The sequence below is a fragment of the Rhopilema esculentum genome, chromosome 15 (assembly GCF_057945365.1).
Source record: "Rhopilema esculentum isolate cy_ngs chromosome 15, ASM5794536v1, whole genome shotgun sequence".
NCBI classification, from domain to species: Eukaryota; Metazoa; Cnidaria; class Scyphozoa; order Rhizostomeae; family Rhizostomatidae; genus Rhopilema; species Rhopilema esculentum.
Window position 1 is genome coordinate 9955164 of NC_142829.1, and position 17596 is coordinate 9972759.

Below are 17596 nucleotides of genomic sequence, written 5' to 3' on the forward strand. Positions count from 1 at the left end.
CGCTATGAACTGAGCTCAGTGTTGTGTGCAAATCCGCTGTGATAGCACAGTATGTAATTTTTAACAATGCGGTTTAAAAGATAAGAATGTTGTTTTGAAATTTAGTTAGGCCAAATGGGAGAAATCCCCCATTCCATGCATGTCAACGAATGTCTTTGGAAATGAGGGAACGCAAAGAACCGCAATACTTCTACCAGTTCAGGTTTATTATTATTGGGGACAGCACGGTGGGCAAATCATCACTTCTCCGGCAATTCACAGAAGGACAGTTTATCCAGAGTTCAGACCCGACTGTCGGAGTTGATTTTCACGTTCGAATGTTACAGCTTACAGGTGAGACTACGAAGGCCTTGTGTTTTTTTTAGGCCTTGGCCCCGTCTATTAAAACAGAACACTATCCATTCCAATGGTTTGGCGGGTTTTAAATTCTTAATTACGTGACTTCAGACTTTCTCGCCCATGCGGCCCTGATATCATTGCGTATGATTTTCTTTTCTGATTCTGCTTTCGAAAAATCTTAAAAGGCATCGGAGACAAACAAGCAAGGAAGCTCATTGGAGTGACTGTGTGTGACAAATCATGACTCTGTTTATGTCAATGTTTGCTGCATACGTGATCTTCGACCTCCTTCGTAGAGTTTTTTCAATATTATTTTATTATTGGTTCTTAGTGGTTTGTAAACTTTGTGAACAAATTGTGAACAAATGAACGATTTAAATGCATATTTTTTGAAAATTTTGAATTGTATGTTAAATATAAAGATTGATAAAATCACACAAAAATTATGATTTCAATGTGAAGCTACTTCTGTTTGTTGTGGTTGATATAATTGATCAACATTGAGATAAAACTATTTTCATGTTTACAGCTGGTCATGCAAGATTTCTTAAGTAACCATGGAAAACTTTAATTTTCCTCATTTCTGGTTTTAATTTTCATTCTGCTCCAAAACCAGGAGCATTCAATTGCTGACAGGTAACCTACATCATAGATTCTATTGTCTTCCCCAGAATTATTAATGAAATAACTTTTGAAGCAAATCAAAGAGCATCAAAGCCCTTTGTTCAACATATTTCTTTTGTCAGGCTTTTTCAGGTCCATAGGCTGACGGTGCGGTAAGAATGCTAGATGCTACAAAGATGTAGAAAGGTTCTTGTTGTAGCACTATTCAGCTATTAGAAACCTAATTTTGACATATTTGACACAGCACATATATGAAAAGCTTTTACCAAAATGTATCATTACAGTTTATGAAAACCTGGTGTGTTGAGATAATAAAATTTGGAAACTAAAATGCTACCAAGTTATTTTCTTTTCTTATTATATGTTATCGAAAAGTGTTTTCGAACAAACAGAAGCAACAGCAAGGGGTAGATGTCAATCTCATGATCAAAATTGTGCGTACTAGGAATCACATAGAAATAAGTGAGACATAAAACTAGTTATATTAAAGAGTTGACAAACTTTAGTGTTACCACTGCACCTGCCCTGTCAAGAGAGTTTGATGATGAGCATGGTTATAGAAATTAGCTACAATAGCTGCCAGAAGTCTTGGTACATTGCACACATTTTTGAATATTTTATGCTGCATCCCTCTCAAAAGATGTTGTTCTATCCAAAGTTAAGACATGGTTTGTGCAGTCAAATGAATTAATCTCAAGATTTAATATTAACTCTACAACCAAAATTGTTCTGGGGAGAGGGGATCCTTGGTTAAGCCTCCATTTGTTTTATAAAGCACAAAAGTTTGCATGTTAGGGTTGGGACTTATTAACAAGTTTTACTTCCAGGATGGGTGTTTATACCAGGGGTGCTTTTCAAGAGAGGTTGCAGGTCAAAGGTGGACCCCATGCATGGACTTTTGACAAGGGTTGTAGCCTCGGGAGCATTTTTATAGAGGGGATCAAAGAACATGACCATGGCCAAAGGGCAAATTCCAGGAAGCCTCCCTTTAACTGTGAAAAAATTTTGTTGTCAGGGATAGCAGATGAAACCAGGAGCACTGATGGAAGGCTTCAGGTTTCAAGACATTGGAAAATGATTCCCATTTTATATTTACTCTATGATATCACTTATTTTTTTTACTTTGATTTGCTGAAGACATTTTGAAACTTGGCTGACACCTGTCACTTATAAATTGTTTATGCAAAAGGCTAGGTTTTATTTTTCCCCATTTGCCCTGTGTATCAAAGGAAACGGTAGGTACTTCCCTTCTTTGTGGTGTGGAAGGATTAAATTTTCAGGGTTTAGTGTTATTCTGTTCTGTTTTAAATTGATTAACCTATTATGGGTTACTCTTAAAGTTTCAATATTGGGAGAAATTACACTCATGTCAAAGCCATAATGTTGCAAATCAAAAAAGGTCCTTTAAGTTGTCAAGGTTTGCTACAGAAAAGACTGATTTTATTCATTCACTCAACATTTGTTGAGAAATCAAACTGTATTAATCCCACTTTGCAAAGAGCTCCTTCCTTTTCAAATATTGGGTCATCCATTGGGTATATAAAAGCCAATGTCTTTGTTAAGCCACATTATACTGTTTTGAAGAAGAAACATAGACCAGGGGCTGAAAGGGAACCCAAAACCTTGAGTTTTTGCAAGTGCCCTTTAAGGAAGGCTAAGTGCAGCTTTGAGGTTAAATTTTCACAGTGTACCCTTTTGTAGTCACAGAAGTTCTTTGTGACTGGTAACCATGATCAGTGCTCTTCCAAAAGTCAAATCCAAAGTCATAATGCTTCCTTTGTCCCTGTTTTCAAGGAAGTTGCAACCTTAGTTTTTGTGTTAGCAAACCTCTATTGCTATGTAGAACGTAAATGTTTGGCCATGGCTGGTCAAACTAGTAGAATCATTTTAATCCCCATGAAATCCCCAAACATCATAAAATCAGTTTGGGGTCTTTTTTACAGGGAGGTGTAACATTAATGCAAATGTTTCCTTAAGGGACAGCAGAGAGACACACATGGTTGAGAATTACCAGGCTGTTGGTTGCCTTTTATTTGCTTGTTTGTGCCAAAACATAACACTCTATATGGGCTTTTGTTAGCTATATAATGGAGATAGATGGTTTGGTATGGTTTGTCACTTGCAAAACACAGTACAGGCCTGGCCATATGAGGAGAGCCATAGCTCTTGCTCCCATCTAGGCTCTCCTCAAATGTTGGAGTTGAGCAACAAAATGCTCTCCTAAATTGCTATAAAAAGCCAATTGCTTGCCTTGAAATCAATTTTTCATTTGTTTCTATTTATTAATTATCTACAAATAGCTCACCTGGAAATTACTAGGAATGCTGTTTACTGCTTCCCTGTTAAAAGTGTTATGGCCAGGCTTGTAATATAGTAGAGCATTTTTGAGTTTTACTTTTGGTGCAATGAGAGAGTGTATTTGCTTTTTCAGTACATGAAATATGCATTCAGGAATACTCAGCTATTAACATTACATCATTTGGTTTATTTCATATTGTTACCTCAACTTCCTCCAACAGCTAACATGGACTATGAGAATTTTCAAAGGATGAAAAAACCTGACTAGATATAATGTAGAGATTTGGTGTATTTTCTTATTTTAATGCCGTTTTTTCTAGAAAATGTGCGCATAAAGCTGCAGTTATGGGACACCGCTGGTCAAGAAAGGTTTCGCTCAATTACAAGGACTTACTATAGGAACTGTGTAGGATGCTTGATCGTTTATGACATCACAAACAGAGAATCCTTTGAGCATGCAAGAGATTGGCTGTATGAAGCAAAGCAAAGCACTGATGACCAAGATGTAGTCTTTATGTTGATTGGACATAAGATAGATCTGGACTATCTACGTGAAGTAACAACATCAGAAGGTGAAGCCTTTGCCCGAGCTCACGACATGATGTTTATCGAAACTTCAGCTAAGATATTGTGTAATGTGGAAGAGTCTTTCGTATCAGTAACAAAGGAGGTCTATCGCAGACTACAACAGGGCGATATTAATCAGAAAGAAGGCTGGGATGGTATAAAGACAGTTCCTTTTAGGCCAGCTGGCCTCTACCTGTCTCACGAAGATCTCTCTGAATCAGGAGGAAACCAGAAGAGGTGCTGTCGATAATAATACTTAATTCGTATATACTCGCTTTATATGTCGATTCAAATTGTAACATAGACTCTTGTAAATGATTGAATATAGAATATTCTCATAAATCTTTTAGACATAATCTTAGGCTTTCTAATTTCAAATATGATCCCCAACTTAGCAATGCAACTGTTGGAATCGACTAACTTTATTGAAATGTTTAACCGATTTTATGATCCCCTAGCAACACGTCTTAGTACTCTAAAGTGAGTCTCTTGTTTACATAGAACTGTTTGGTCTGGCAAGAACATTAAAATGCTGATTGGAAACATTATTTTTGACGATGACACAATATGATTGCCCCTTAAAAATTTGCGATAAGTAGCGAGGAAGCTTTATCTACCACTAATTTTACTTAATAAAAATAACTTTTTCTAAGCACATTCCCCGCAATGACGATACAAACAAGGTTCCGAGTGGCTATCGCTTTCTGAAAATCCAGGACGTTACTGTGAATTCCTGTTTTTTTCTCGAGAAAATCCTCCTACTGTCCCAACAGTCCTCGTTTTTAAAGTCTCGTTCACTGTTTGAAAAAAGTGATACCCTCCTCGCAATCCAGTTTTAAACGACTCTAGAAACTCTCGCTTGATAGGAAACTATGTCGCCAAACCACAGTCGATCCCATGGTTTTCATTTGACTGCGCCTCGTATATATAAACAATAAGGTTGGATAGCAAAGCTTGGTAATGCGGAAGGCTTAGCCACAGAACTCGCTATGGAAAGGCATTATTTTCATTAGTTCTATATATTGGCTTAGTTGGTGGCCACTCATTCTTATTTTATATAAGGTGCAATTTCTTTTTGGTAAAATCCCTTATTATACCTGCGTATCTTTGTTATACCTCATTATCTTTTAGATTTAGACATTATTTTTATAACGCAACTTTTGCATTTACCTCACTTCTGTGAGTAGATTTATTTGCGATATTACATATAGGCTCAATTTAGTATTTTATGTTTTTATCTTAGGGAATGTTGCATTTATGCTCTTTAGATTTCAGCATAGACATGATTTTGTGTGTTTTGGAACTTGAAGTTAAGCAATTTGAAATGAATAATTGCCAAACGTTGTAATCATTATTTATATTTCTATGCCTTTTTGTGCAGCTACAAACATGCTTTGTATACAGTAGTCATAAAGTGTAAGATTATTTCACTTGTTTAAGTGCCAAAGGTTTTGTAATAATGGAGTGCTTAAAAACTCGTCTTTGGACCCCTTTCTGCTTCTATGCGTGTTGACCAGTAAGTTAGTTATAGCTTCTCACTGTATGCAGTTCTTAAGTGTAGCTTTATTAAAAAACGATTTTCGAAAGTTTGGAAGCATAACATGAAAGTGCATCAGATGATAACTCTTATGGTGCAAAATCAATTTGTATGTTGCCAATTGACAAAGATATTGCAAATGAAAGAACTGTCGTTCTACTTTTATTTTAGCCTGGTTCATAGATTTTCATAGCAAGATCAAAATACAGTGATTTGATGGGGGAAAGTGCATTAGCTAATTAGGGCAAACTCCAAATTGAAAAACTCTAGAAATGTATTTTTATGACATCAGTATTCGCAGTGCTTTCCACATTAAGAAAACTCACTTTTGAGTTCTCTTATACAAACAAAACCTTCAGCAAAGGCACTATATCCCGTCAGTCAACCATTCAGAATTAGAAAAGAGGCTTTGCAGCGCGCTCATGATCGGGAAAACATCGTATTTTAGCCGATTGGATACATGAGAATAGGTCTAGTGTGTAGTCCAACCAATTGAAAATTTAAATGGCCAGCAAACCATTCTATGTTGTTAGTTTCTCTTAAAGGAAGAAGTACTTGGAGCTTGAAGGGCTGCAGGGACAGCTTAACTTCATAGAACTGAACAGATATACATTAAAAACAACCAAATTGCCAGACAAAGACATCGGAGCAGGGTCGTTTCGAGTGGCAAGGGTATTGATTTGAATTTCAATGAAGGATAAGTAAAATCTCTTCAGATGAATAAAGACTATGTGGAGGCTATTCGGTGATGTGATAGACACATTCAATGCTGGTACCCAAGTTCACTTTTGCAATCAGTGTAACTTTACAGCTATTGGAGTCATGTATGTATCAGACACTGTCAGATTGTTTACAAAGGAGAATGTACACCCAACAGGAGTGACTGATAAAGTTCATAGAGAGCAGAGTTGAGAACTTTCAGAACAAGGCTGATCATGGGAATATCTTGGCTGCATCACTAGCTGTGGATAACAACCATTTTCATGTGTCATCCTTAGTCGGATAGACAGTAGGTAAGTGAGAGTGTGCACCCAACAGGAGTGACTGATAAAGTTTATAGAGAGCAGAGTTGAGAACTTTCAGAACAAGGCTGACCATGGGAATATCTTGGCTGCATCACTAGCTGTTGATAACAACCATTTTCATGTGTCTTTCTTAATCCCATAGACTGTAGGTAAGTGAGAGTGTGCACCCAACAGGAGTGACTGATAAAGTTTATAGAGAGCAGAGTTGAGAACTTTCAGAACAAGGCTGATCATGGGAATATCTTGGCTGCATCACTAGCTGTTGATAACAACCATTTTCATGTGTCTTTCTTAATCCGATAGACAGTAGGTAAGTGAGAGTGTGCACCCAACAGGAGTGACTGATAAAGTTTATAGAGAGCAGAGTTGAGAACTTTCAGAACAAGGCTGATCATGGGAACATCTTGGCTGCATCACTAGCTGTTGATAACAACCATTTTCATGTGTCTTTCTTAATCCCATAGACAGCAGGTAAGTGAGAGTGTGCACCCAACAGGAGTGACTGATAAAGTTTATAGAGAGCAGAGTTGAGAACTTTCAGAACAAGGCTGATCATGAGAATATCTTGGCTGCATCACTAGCTGTTGATAACAACCATTTTCATGTGTCTTTCTTAATCCGATAGACAGTAGGTAAGTGAGAGTGTGCACCCAAAAGGAGTGACTGATAAAGTTTATAGAGAGCAGAGTTGAGAACTTTCAGAACAAGGCTGATCATGGGAATATCTTGGCTGCATCACTAGCTGTTGATAACAACCATTTTCATGTGTCTTTCTTAATCCGATAGACAGTAGGTAAGTGAGAGTGTGCACCCAACAGGAGTGACTGATAAAGTTTATAGAGAGCAGAGTTGAGAACTTTCAGAACAAGGCTGATCATGAGAATATCTTGGCTGCATCACTAGCTGTTGAAAACCAACCATTTTCATGTGTCATTCTTCGTCGGATAGACAATAGGTAAGTGAGAGTGTGCACCCAACAGAAATGACTGATAAAGTTTATAGAGAGCAGAGTTGAGAACTTTCAGAACAAGGCTGATCATGAGAATATCTTGGCTGCATCACTAGCTGTTGATAACAACCATTTTCATGTGTCATCCTTAGTCGGATAGACAGTAGGTAAGTGAGAGTGTGCACCCAACAGGAGTGACTGATAAAGTTTATAGAGAGCAGAGTTGAGAACTTTCAGAACAAGGCTGATCATGGGAATATCTTGGCTGCATCACTAGCTGTTGATAACAACCATTTTCATGTGTCTTTCTTAATCCGATAGACAGTAGGTAAGTGAGAGTGTGCACCCAACAGGAGTGACTGATAAAGTTTATAGAGAGCAGAGTTGAGAACTTTCAGAACAAGGCTGACCATGGGAATATCTTGGCTGCATCACTAGCTGTTGATAACAACCATTTTCATGTGTCTTTCTTAATCCCATAGACAGCAGGTAAGTGAGAGTGTGCACCCAACAGGAGTGACTGATAAAGTTTATAGAGAGCAGAGTTGAGAACTTTCAGAACAAGGCTGATCATGGGAATATCTTGGCTGCATCACTAGCTGTTGATAACAACCATTTTCATGTGTCTTTCTTAATCCGATAGACAGTAGGTAAGTGAGAGTGTGCACCCAACAGGAGTGACTGATAAAGTTTATAGAGAGCAGAGTTGAGAACTTTCAGAACAAGGCTGATCATGGGAATATCTTGGCTGCATCACTAGCTGTTGATAACAACCATTTTCATGTGTCTTTCTTAATCCGATAGACAGTAGGTAAGTGAGAGTGTGCACCCAACAGGAGTGACTGATAAAGTTTATAGAGAGCAGAGTTGAGAACTTTCAGAACAAGGCTGATCATGAGAATATCTTGGCTGCATCACTAGCTGTTGAAAACCAACCATTTTCATGTGTCATTCTTCGTCGGATAGACAATAGGTAAGTGAGAGTGTGCACCCAACAGAAATGACTGATAAAGTTTATAGAGAGCAGAGTTGAGAACTTTCAGAACAAGGCTGATCATGAGAATATCTTGGCTGCATCACTAGCTGTTGATAACAACCATTTTCATGTGTCATCCTTAGTCGGATAGACAGTAGGTAAGTGAGAGTGTGCACCCAACAGGAGTGACTGATAAAGTTTATAGAGAGCAGAGTTGAGAACTTTCAGAACAAGGCTGATCATGGGAATATCTTGGCTGCATCACTAGCTGTTGATAACAACCATTTTCATGTGTCTTTCTTAATCCGATAGACAGTAGGTAAGTGAGAGTGTGCACCCAACAGGAGTGACTGATAAAGTTTATAGAGAGCAGAGTTGAGAACTTTCAGAACAAGGCTGACCATGGGAATATCTTGGCTGCATCACTAGCTGTTGATAACAACCATTTTCATGTGTCTTTCTTAATCCCATAGACAGCAGGTAAGTGAGAGTGTGCACCCAACAGGAGTGACTGATAAAGTTTATAGAGAGCAGAGTTGAGAACTTTCAGAACAAGGCTGATCATGAGAATATCTTGGCTGCATCACTAGCTGTTGATAACAACCATTTTCATGTGTCTTTCTTAATCCGATAGACAGTAGGTAAGTGAGAGTGTGCACCCAACAGGAGTGACTGATAAAGTTTATAGAGAGCAGAGTTGAGAACTTTCAGAACAAGGCTGATCATGGGAATATCTTGGCTGCATCACTAGCTGTTGATAACAACCATTTTCATGTGTCTTTCTTAATCCGATAGACAGTAGGTAAGTGAGAGTGTGCACCCAACAGGAGTGACTGATAAAGTTTATAGAGAGCAGAGTTGAGAACTTTCAGAACAAGGCTGATCATGAGAATATCTTGGCTGCATCACTAGTTGTTGAAAACCAACCATTTTCATGTGTCATTCTTCGTCGGATAGACAATAGGTAAGTGAGAGTGTGCACCCAAAAGAAATGACTGATAAAGTTTATAGAGAGCAGAGTTGAGAACTTTCAGAACAAGGCTGATCATGAGAATATCTTGGCTGCATCACTAGCTGTTGATAACAACCATTTTCATGTGTCATCCTTAGTCGGATAGACAGTAGGTAAGTGAGAGTGTGCACCCAACAGGAGTGACTGATAAAGTTTATAGAGAGCAGAGTTGAGAACTTTCAGAACAAGGCTGACCATGGGAATATCTTGGCTGCATCACTAGCTGTTGATAACAACCATTTTCATGTGTCTTTCTTAATCTGATAGACAGTAGGTAAGTGAGAGTGTGCACCCAACAGGAGTGACTGATAAAGTTTATAGAGAGCAGAGTTGAGAACTTTCAGAACAAGGCTGATCATGGGAATATCTTGGCTGCATCACTAGCTGTTGATAACAACCATTTTCATGTGTCTTTCTTAATCCGATAGACAGTAGGTAAGTGAGAGTGTGCACCCAACAGGAGTGACTGATAAAGTTTATAGAGAGCAGAGTTGAGAACTTTCAGAACAAGGCTGATCATGGGAATATCTTGGCTGCATCACTAGCTGTTGATAACAACCATTTGCATGTGTCTTTCTTAATCCGATAGACAGTAGGTAAGTGAGAGTGTGCACCCAACAGGAGTGACTGATAAAGTTTATAGAGAGCAGAGTTGAGAACTTTCAGAACAAAGCTGATCATGGGAATATCTTGGCTGCATCACTAGCTGTTGAAAACCAACCATTTTCATGTGTCATTCTTCGTCGGATAGACAATAGGTAAGTGAGAGTGTGCACCCAACAGGATTGACTGATAAAGTTTATAGAGAGCAGAGTTGAGAACTTTCAGAACAAGGCTGATCATGGGAATATCTTGGCTGCATCACTAGCTGTTGATAACAACCATTTTCATGTGTCTTTCTTAATCCGATAGACAGTAGGTAAGTGAGAGTGTGCACCCAACAGGAGTGACTGATAAAGTTTATAGAGAGCAGAGTTGAGAACTTTCAGAACAAGGCTGATCATGGGAATATCTTGGCTGCATCACTAGCTGTTGATAACAACCATTTTCATGTGTCTTTCTTAATCCGATAGACAGTAGGTAAGTGAGAGTGTGCACCCAACAGGAGTGACTGATAAAGTTTATAGAGAGCAGAGTTGAGAACTTTTAGAACAAGGCTGATCATGGGAATATCTTGGCTGCATCACTAGCTGTTGATAACAACCATTTTCATGTGTCTTTCTTAATCCGATAGACAGTAGGTAAGTGAGAGTGTGCACCCAACAGGAGTGACTGATAAAGTTTATAGAGAGCAGAGTTGAGAACTTTCAGAACAAGGCTGATCATGGGAATATCTTGGCTGCATCACTAGCTGTTGATAACAACCATTTTCATGTGTCATTCTTCGTCGGATAGACAATAGGTAAGTGAGAATGTGCACCCAACAGGAGTGACTGATAAAGTTTATAGAGAGCAGAGTTGAGAACTTTCAGAACAAGGCTGATCATGGGAATTTCTTGGCTGAATCACTAGCTGTTGATAGCAACCATTTTCATGTGTCATTCTTCGTCGGATAGACAATAGGTAAGTGAGACTGTCCACCCAACAGGAGTGACTGATAAAGTTTATAGAGAGCAGAGTTGAGAACTTTCAGAACAAAGCTGATCATGGGAATATCTTGGCTGCATCACTAGCTGTTGATAACAACCATTTTCATGTGTCATTCTTAGTCGGATAGACAGTAGGTAAGTGAGAGTGTGCACCCAACAGGAGTGACTGATAAAGTTTATAGAGAGCAGAGTTGAGAACTTTCAGAACAAGGCTGATCATGAGAATATCTTGGCTGCATCACTAGCTGTTGAAAACCAACCATTTTCATGTGTCATTCTTCGTCGGATAGACAGTAGGTAAGTGAGAGTGTGCACCCAACAGGAGTGACTGATAAAGTTTATAGAGAGCAGAGTTGAGAACTTTCAGAACAAGGCTGATCATGGGAATTTCTTGGCTGAATCAGTAGCTGTTGATAGCAACCATTTTCATGTGTCATTCTTCGTCGGATAGACAATAGGTAAGTGAGACTGTCCACCCAACAGGAGTGACTGATAAAGTTTATAGAGAGCAGAGTTGAGAACTTTCAGAACAAGGCTGATCATGAGAATATCTTGGCTGCATCACTAGCTGTTGATAACAACCATTTTCATGTGTCATCCTTAGTCGGATAGACAGTAGGTAAGTGAGAGTGTGCACCCAACAGGAGTGACTGATAAAGTTTATAGAGAGCAGAGTTGAGAACTTTCAGAACAAGGCTGACCATGGGAATATCTTGGCTGCATCACTAGCTGTTGATAACAACCATTTTCATGTGTCTTTCTTAATCTGATAGACAGTAGGTAAGTGAGAGTGTGCACCCAACAGGAGTGACTGATAAAGTTTATAGAGAGCAGAGTTGAGAACTTTCAGAACAAGGCTGATCATGGGAATATCTTGGCTGCATCACTAGCTGTTGATAACAACCATTTTCATGTGTCTTTCTTAATCCGATAGACAGTAGGTAAGTGAGAGTGTGCACCCAACAGGAGTGACTGATAAAGTTTATAGAGAGCAGAGTTGAGAACTTTCAGAACAAGGCTGATCATGGGAATATCTTGGCTGCATCACTAGCTGTTGATAACAACCATTTTCATGTGTCTTTCTTAATCCGATAGACAGTAGGTAAGTGAGAGTGTGCACCCAACAGGAGTGACTGATAAAGTTTATAGAGAGCAGAGTTGAGAACTTTCAGAACAAAGCTGATCATGGGAATATCTTGGCTGCATCACTAGCTGTTGAAAACCAACCATTTTCATGTGTCATTCTTCGTCGGATAGACAATAGGTAAGTGAGAGTGTGCACCCAACAGGATTGACTGATAAAGTTTATAGAGAGCAGAGTTGAGAACTTTCAGAACAAGGCTGATCATGGGAATATCTTGGCTGCATCACTAGCTGTTGATAACAACCATTTTCATGTGTCTTTCTTAATCCGATAGACAGTAGGTAAGTGAGAGTGTGCACCCAACAGGAGTGACTGATAAAGTTTATAGAGAGCAGAGTTGAGAACTTTCAGAACAAGGCTGATCATGGGAATATCTTGGCTGCATCACTAGCTGTTGATAACAACCATTTTCATGTGTCTTTCTTAATCCGATAGACAGTAGGTAAGTGAGAGTGTGCACCCAACAGGAGTGACTGATAAAGTTTATAGAGAGCAGAGTTGAGAACTTTTAGAACAAGGCTGATCATGGGAATATCTTGGCTGCATCACTAGCTGTTGATAACAACCATTTTCATGTGTCTTTCTTAATCCGATAGACAGTAGGTAAGTGAGAGTGTGCACCCAACAGGAGTGACTGATAAAGTTTATAGAGAGCAGAGTTGAGAACTTTCAGAACAAGGCTGATCATGGGAATATCTTGGCTGCATCACTAGCTGTTGATAACAACCATTTTCATGTGTCATTCTTCGTCGGATAGACAATAGGTAAGTGAGAATGTGCACCCAACAGGAGTGACTGATAAAGTTTATAGAGAGCAGAGTTGAGAACTTTCAGAACAAGGCTGATCATGGGAATTTCTTGGCTGAATCACTAGCTGTTGATAGCAACCATTTTCATGTGTCATTCTTCGTCGGATAGACAATAGGTAAGTGAGACTGTCCACCCAACAGGAGTGACTGATAAAGTTTATAGAGAGCAGAGTTGAGAACTTTCAGAACAAAGCTGATCATGGGAATATCTTGGCTGCATCACTAGCTGTTGATAACAACCATTTTCATGTGTCATTCTTAGTCGGATAGACAGTAGGTAAGTGAGAGTGTGCACCCAACAGGAGTGACTGATAAAGTTTATAGAGAGCAGAGTTGAGAACTTTCAGAACAAGGCTGATCATGAGAATATCTTGGCTGCATCACTAGCTGTTGAAAACCAACCATTTTCATGTGTCATTCTTCGTCGGATAGACAGTAGGTAAGTGAGAGTGTGCACCCAACAGGAGTGACTGATAAAGTTTATAGAGAGCAGAGTTGAGAACTTTCAGAACAAGGCTGATCATGGGAATTTCTTGGCTGAATCAGTAGCTGTTGATAGCAACCATTTTCATGTGTCATTCTTCGTCGGATAGACAATAGGTAAGTGAGACTGTCCACCCAACAGGAGTGACTGATAAAGTTTATAGAGAGCAGAGTTGAGAACTTTCAGAACAAGGCCGATCATGGGAATATCTTGGCTGCATCACTAGCTGTTGAAAATCAACCATTTTCATGTGTCCTTCTTCGTCGGATAGACAGTAGCTTAGTGAGAGGGGCAAGGGAGCCGCCGCCACCCCAATGCTCGGGAAGTTGGTGTCTGAGAAAAGTGCAAATCTGCAATATAATAAGTACCTTAGGGGAAGGGATTTGAAATTTCGGGAGAAATAGAGACGTTTGCAAAGGACTGTAAAAAGTATCCTGAAATCTAAAGGGCGTGGTCCCAAGAATTTTCCCTCTCGTCTAGACCTATACAGAACGTTTTACAACTTACCCTCGTTTTAGTATTTAAACAGAAAAGTCCTTCAAGTTCTTTAGACATTCCCGATAGATAAAAACTAAAATGCTAAAGCGCAGAAATCCTTGAAAAACTGGATTCTTAAATGCTGGTCGGAAATTTTGTAGATTTTGTTCCAAGGGGAACGGACTTGGTTCGAAACTTTTAAATACTGTTTATTATTTTTAGATATTTGCTTACAACATTGGAAAATCAGATTTTACACGTAGAAAATCCTCACCTTACACATTTCAGAATGTAAAGGGTAGAGGAATTGTGAAGGAAATTGACAGTTGTAGAATGGGGTCAGCTACAAAAAGCTACATATGACGGTTATAGTGTTTGATTAGCCAAACATTGACTCGTAAAAAAAGTCATAGCCTTTTAAAACGCATTTATAAAATTGGGCGTTTTTCCAAATTCTTAAGGGTGTGGTCAGCAAAATTTTCTTTCAATGGTTTGCAAAATTGCTCGGCTCCTCTTTGCCCCTATCCTTTCCCAATCTTCCAATCCTGGCTACGTCACTGCGGATACAATACTTTAACTGCTCTTGTCATTCACTCACCATTTTGGATTAAAATGTTGATTTTTGAGCATTTATCTTTCGAATCTTTATGTTTTGCTAGGCAAGTAGTCTTTTTTGTATTATATAAAGCAAACCATATATGCATAGTGTAGCTCATATTTCTGATTTTGTCTGTTGCATGTAATCTCATAGTTTAGAAATTATGCTTCACTTGACAGGTTTTACTGCTCCAATTTGCGATTCCTCCGAGATTAAAAGCTCACTCGATCTGCTCTCACTTCCCATCATTGACCGTCTTCCAATTATTGTTCACATGGTGTAAGAAATTGTATGGTATGACGTACTACAGTAGTTTTTGCTGTTGTTGTCATTTAATGTACACGTGAAGTATGCGTTAGAAATGAGATTTGAGTTGAAGTTGATTAGAAAAGACAGAATTAGAACGGATCGAATTTGGAACCTAAGTTAGAATTTACAGAATTAGACATTCTTCTATTGGAATTAGAATTGGAGGCTAAACAATATATCGTTGTCTTTCTTACCTTTTATCTACTATCTATAGTACTGAACTTGAGCCACCAGCGTATAAAGCAATTTCGCACACACGGTTTATAGTTCTCTCCCCTGTTTTCAAAGCGCATTGAAATACTTCATGCTGACTTACGCTAAAAGTATCATTCCTTTTTTTTAAATTTACAAACTATTTTTACCTCTGGATAGGTGCGGGCGATAATACAACCTTACTTGAACAATAAAACAGATAAATAAATCAGGCCAACTAGCAGTTATGGGTACCGTTTTCCAAACAGACAATCAGGAGCCAATCAGATCTTTAGATTTTATCAAAGTAACCATTACAGCCTTAAAGTACATTTGGTGGGTTAAAATATACTAAGTTTTGTGGACTCAAATTAAGGTGAGCCTAGAAGCTTGATTTTAATTGGTATCATTCCCTTATTGCTTTGAAGTGAAATTCACTCTCAACACTCAGTGTCAGAGCCTCGATGGAAGAAGCCTTGAAAACCAAGGGTGCGGTTTGAATTAAGGAGACATTGGAACCCAAGGGGGCTATTTCTAATTATCACTCTTTGCAAAGTCCTATCAGAGGCCTGTTTAAGTCATCGAGAAAGTGATCTTAAGGTAAGTAAAGTTGACACACTGGTATATTATTTAAGCAATTTTAAAAACCAATCAATTACTTATAAAGATGCAATCATCTTAATCCTTTTAGCTTTCGGACAGAGCTTGACCTCCCATTTCAAGATATCAAATCTCCAAAGCAACCAACTAAATGCTTGAATAGATACAGTGAAGATAATTTTACCTTTCGTTACCTTGCTGTAAAATGCTAAATTGAGATTATGTATATGTGTCATATTTAAGTATATGTCAGCTTTGTGACGGTCTTTTAGATCCATACGTTTTTCATTACTTTAGACAAAAGAAAATTGGTTAGGCAAAAAAGATTGGTTATTCAAGCAATTCAGTAAAAAGGAGAGGTTTGTAATAAATATAGTTTGCATAATATAGTTATCAGATAGATGTAGATAAGGCTATGCTGTACTTTTTTGGGTCCTTTATTGTATTTTTGCTGCCAGGCATTAAGAAATTCAATGTCTCTACATATTATCATTGTCTCCAAAATTTAGATTTTTTCATTAGCTTACCTATTTTCTATCATTTATTATTAGCTTACCTTTTAAGTTTTGACAACATATCAGCGAAACAGGAAATTTTTTATATTTCTGAAGAAAAAACTAATAAAATGTTGCTTTTATTTCTAAATTTTGTGCTATGCTTCCTGAAATCTTACGACTGCACCACTGTTCATCTCACTTCCACACTTGAATCTCGCTTTCACGCAAGATATCATCTCTGGGCAATAAAATAACAGCTAAATTCCCCGCCATCGTAAAAAGACTTTTAATTTTCTCTTCAGAATCGCCTGCTTCTCTTTTAGACTAAGTCCGAAGATATTGTGTACACCCCCCAACTTTCAAAGAACTCGTCGCTAGAAATAAATCTGTAACAAAATATTAATGTAACAAAAGAATTTCTGTCGGTAAAATATGGTTTTGCATCTCCTACACCTCCTCCTCCGGCGAGCATGGCCACGCGACGCCATTGTGGGAAATAGTGAAAACAAAATAGGAAGAAATAGCCAATTGCTTTCGAGCAAGATACGATGTGAATTAAATTTATCCGGATAAAACCATTTACACTGTACCACAAAGCTATCCGATATAATTTAATCAACTTTTCTAGGTGAACTAATTTTGTTCGGATAGCCGCTCTCAAATTCGCGTGGATAGCGTGGGTCTACTGTAAACGCGACGCCTATCTGAACTAATTTTGATGCGGATAAATTTTATCCGGCACAGTGTAAACGGAGCCTTAGATCGCCAAAACTGTGTTGTGTTTAATCTGCCTGTCCGCCATTACCCTTGGATGCCCGCCATTACCCACATGGAGTGATTAGCGCTGATTTTAGAGAAAAATAACAAACTATGGAACTGTGATGTAAAAATAAATTCATCCGAAAATTTCCTTATAGATATGGTTTTCTAAGTACAAACAATTTTATCAAAAAGAAATAGTGGTGTTGACAGATTGGCAAAATAATTGAAGGTGTCCGACATTACTCATGACTACCCTAATAATGAGAATGGTAAAATGTCAATATATTAAGAAAAGTATTTCATTTTATGAAAGTTTGATAATTGTCAAATAACGTGTTGATTTAAAAAACAAGAACTGAAAGATAAAATAAAAACAAAAGGTTACGGCAATATATGTACGATGTTGCCAGTCCTTTTGTAACATTTAATAGCTATCTAATACGAGCAATTTCTTGAATTTTTAACAAAATATTTGGTACTAAGAGATCCTCCATCATGACAATATTCTGCATGTAGCTGCTTGTTGGCAGAGCCGTCAGCATCAGAATCTCTGAATACTGGATACTTTTATCTGGTCTGGTACCGGAAACCAAGACTTTCTACTGGTAAAAAAGTAAACATTCCGTTTCGAAACTCACTTGCAGCAACCATTTTCACGCAATCACACCATGGATAATAATAAAAGTTTGTTTCACAAACTCACGCATCGTAAATATACTGATCACGCAATCACGCCAAAACACCTGGTACCCCCTTTAGCTTAAGCGCTACTGCCCTCGGAAGCCAGGCAAAGAAATTTTTGTTGGAA

At 38.3% G+C, this 17596-nt stretch overlaps 1 protein-coding gene across 1 annotated transcript; it reads left to right on the top strand.

The window, feature by feature from the left end:
- The first annotated feature begins 6 nt into the window (after positions 1-6).
- LOC135685634 (ras-related protein Rab-39B) lies at positions 7-5443 on the top strand. Its single transcript, XM_089112726.1, has 2 exons — positions 7-333; positions 3582-5443. Exons 1-2 carry the CDS (start codon positions 150-152, stop codon positions 4076-4078), a joined length of 681 nt encoding a protein of 226 aa, XP_088968852.1. The 5' UTR covers positions 7-149; the 3' UTR covers positions 4079-5443.
- Positions 5444-17596: the final 12153 nt, after the last annotated feature.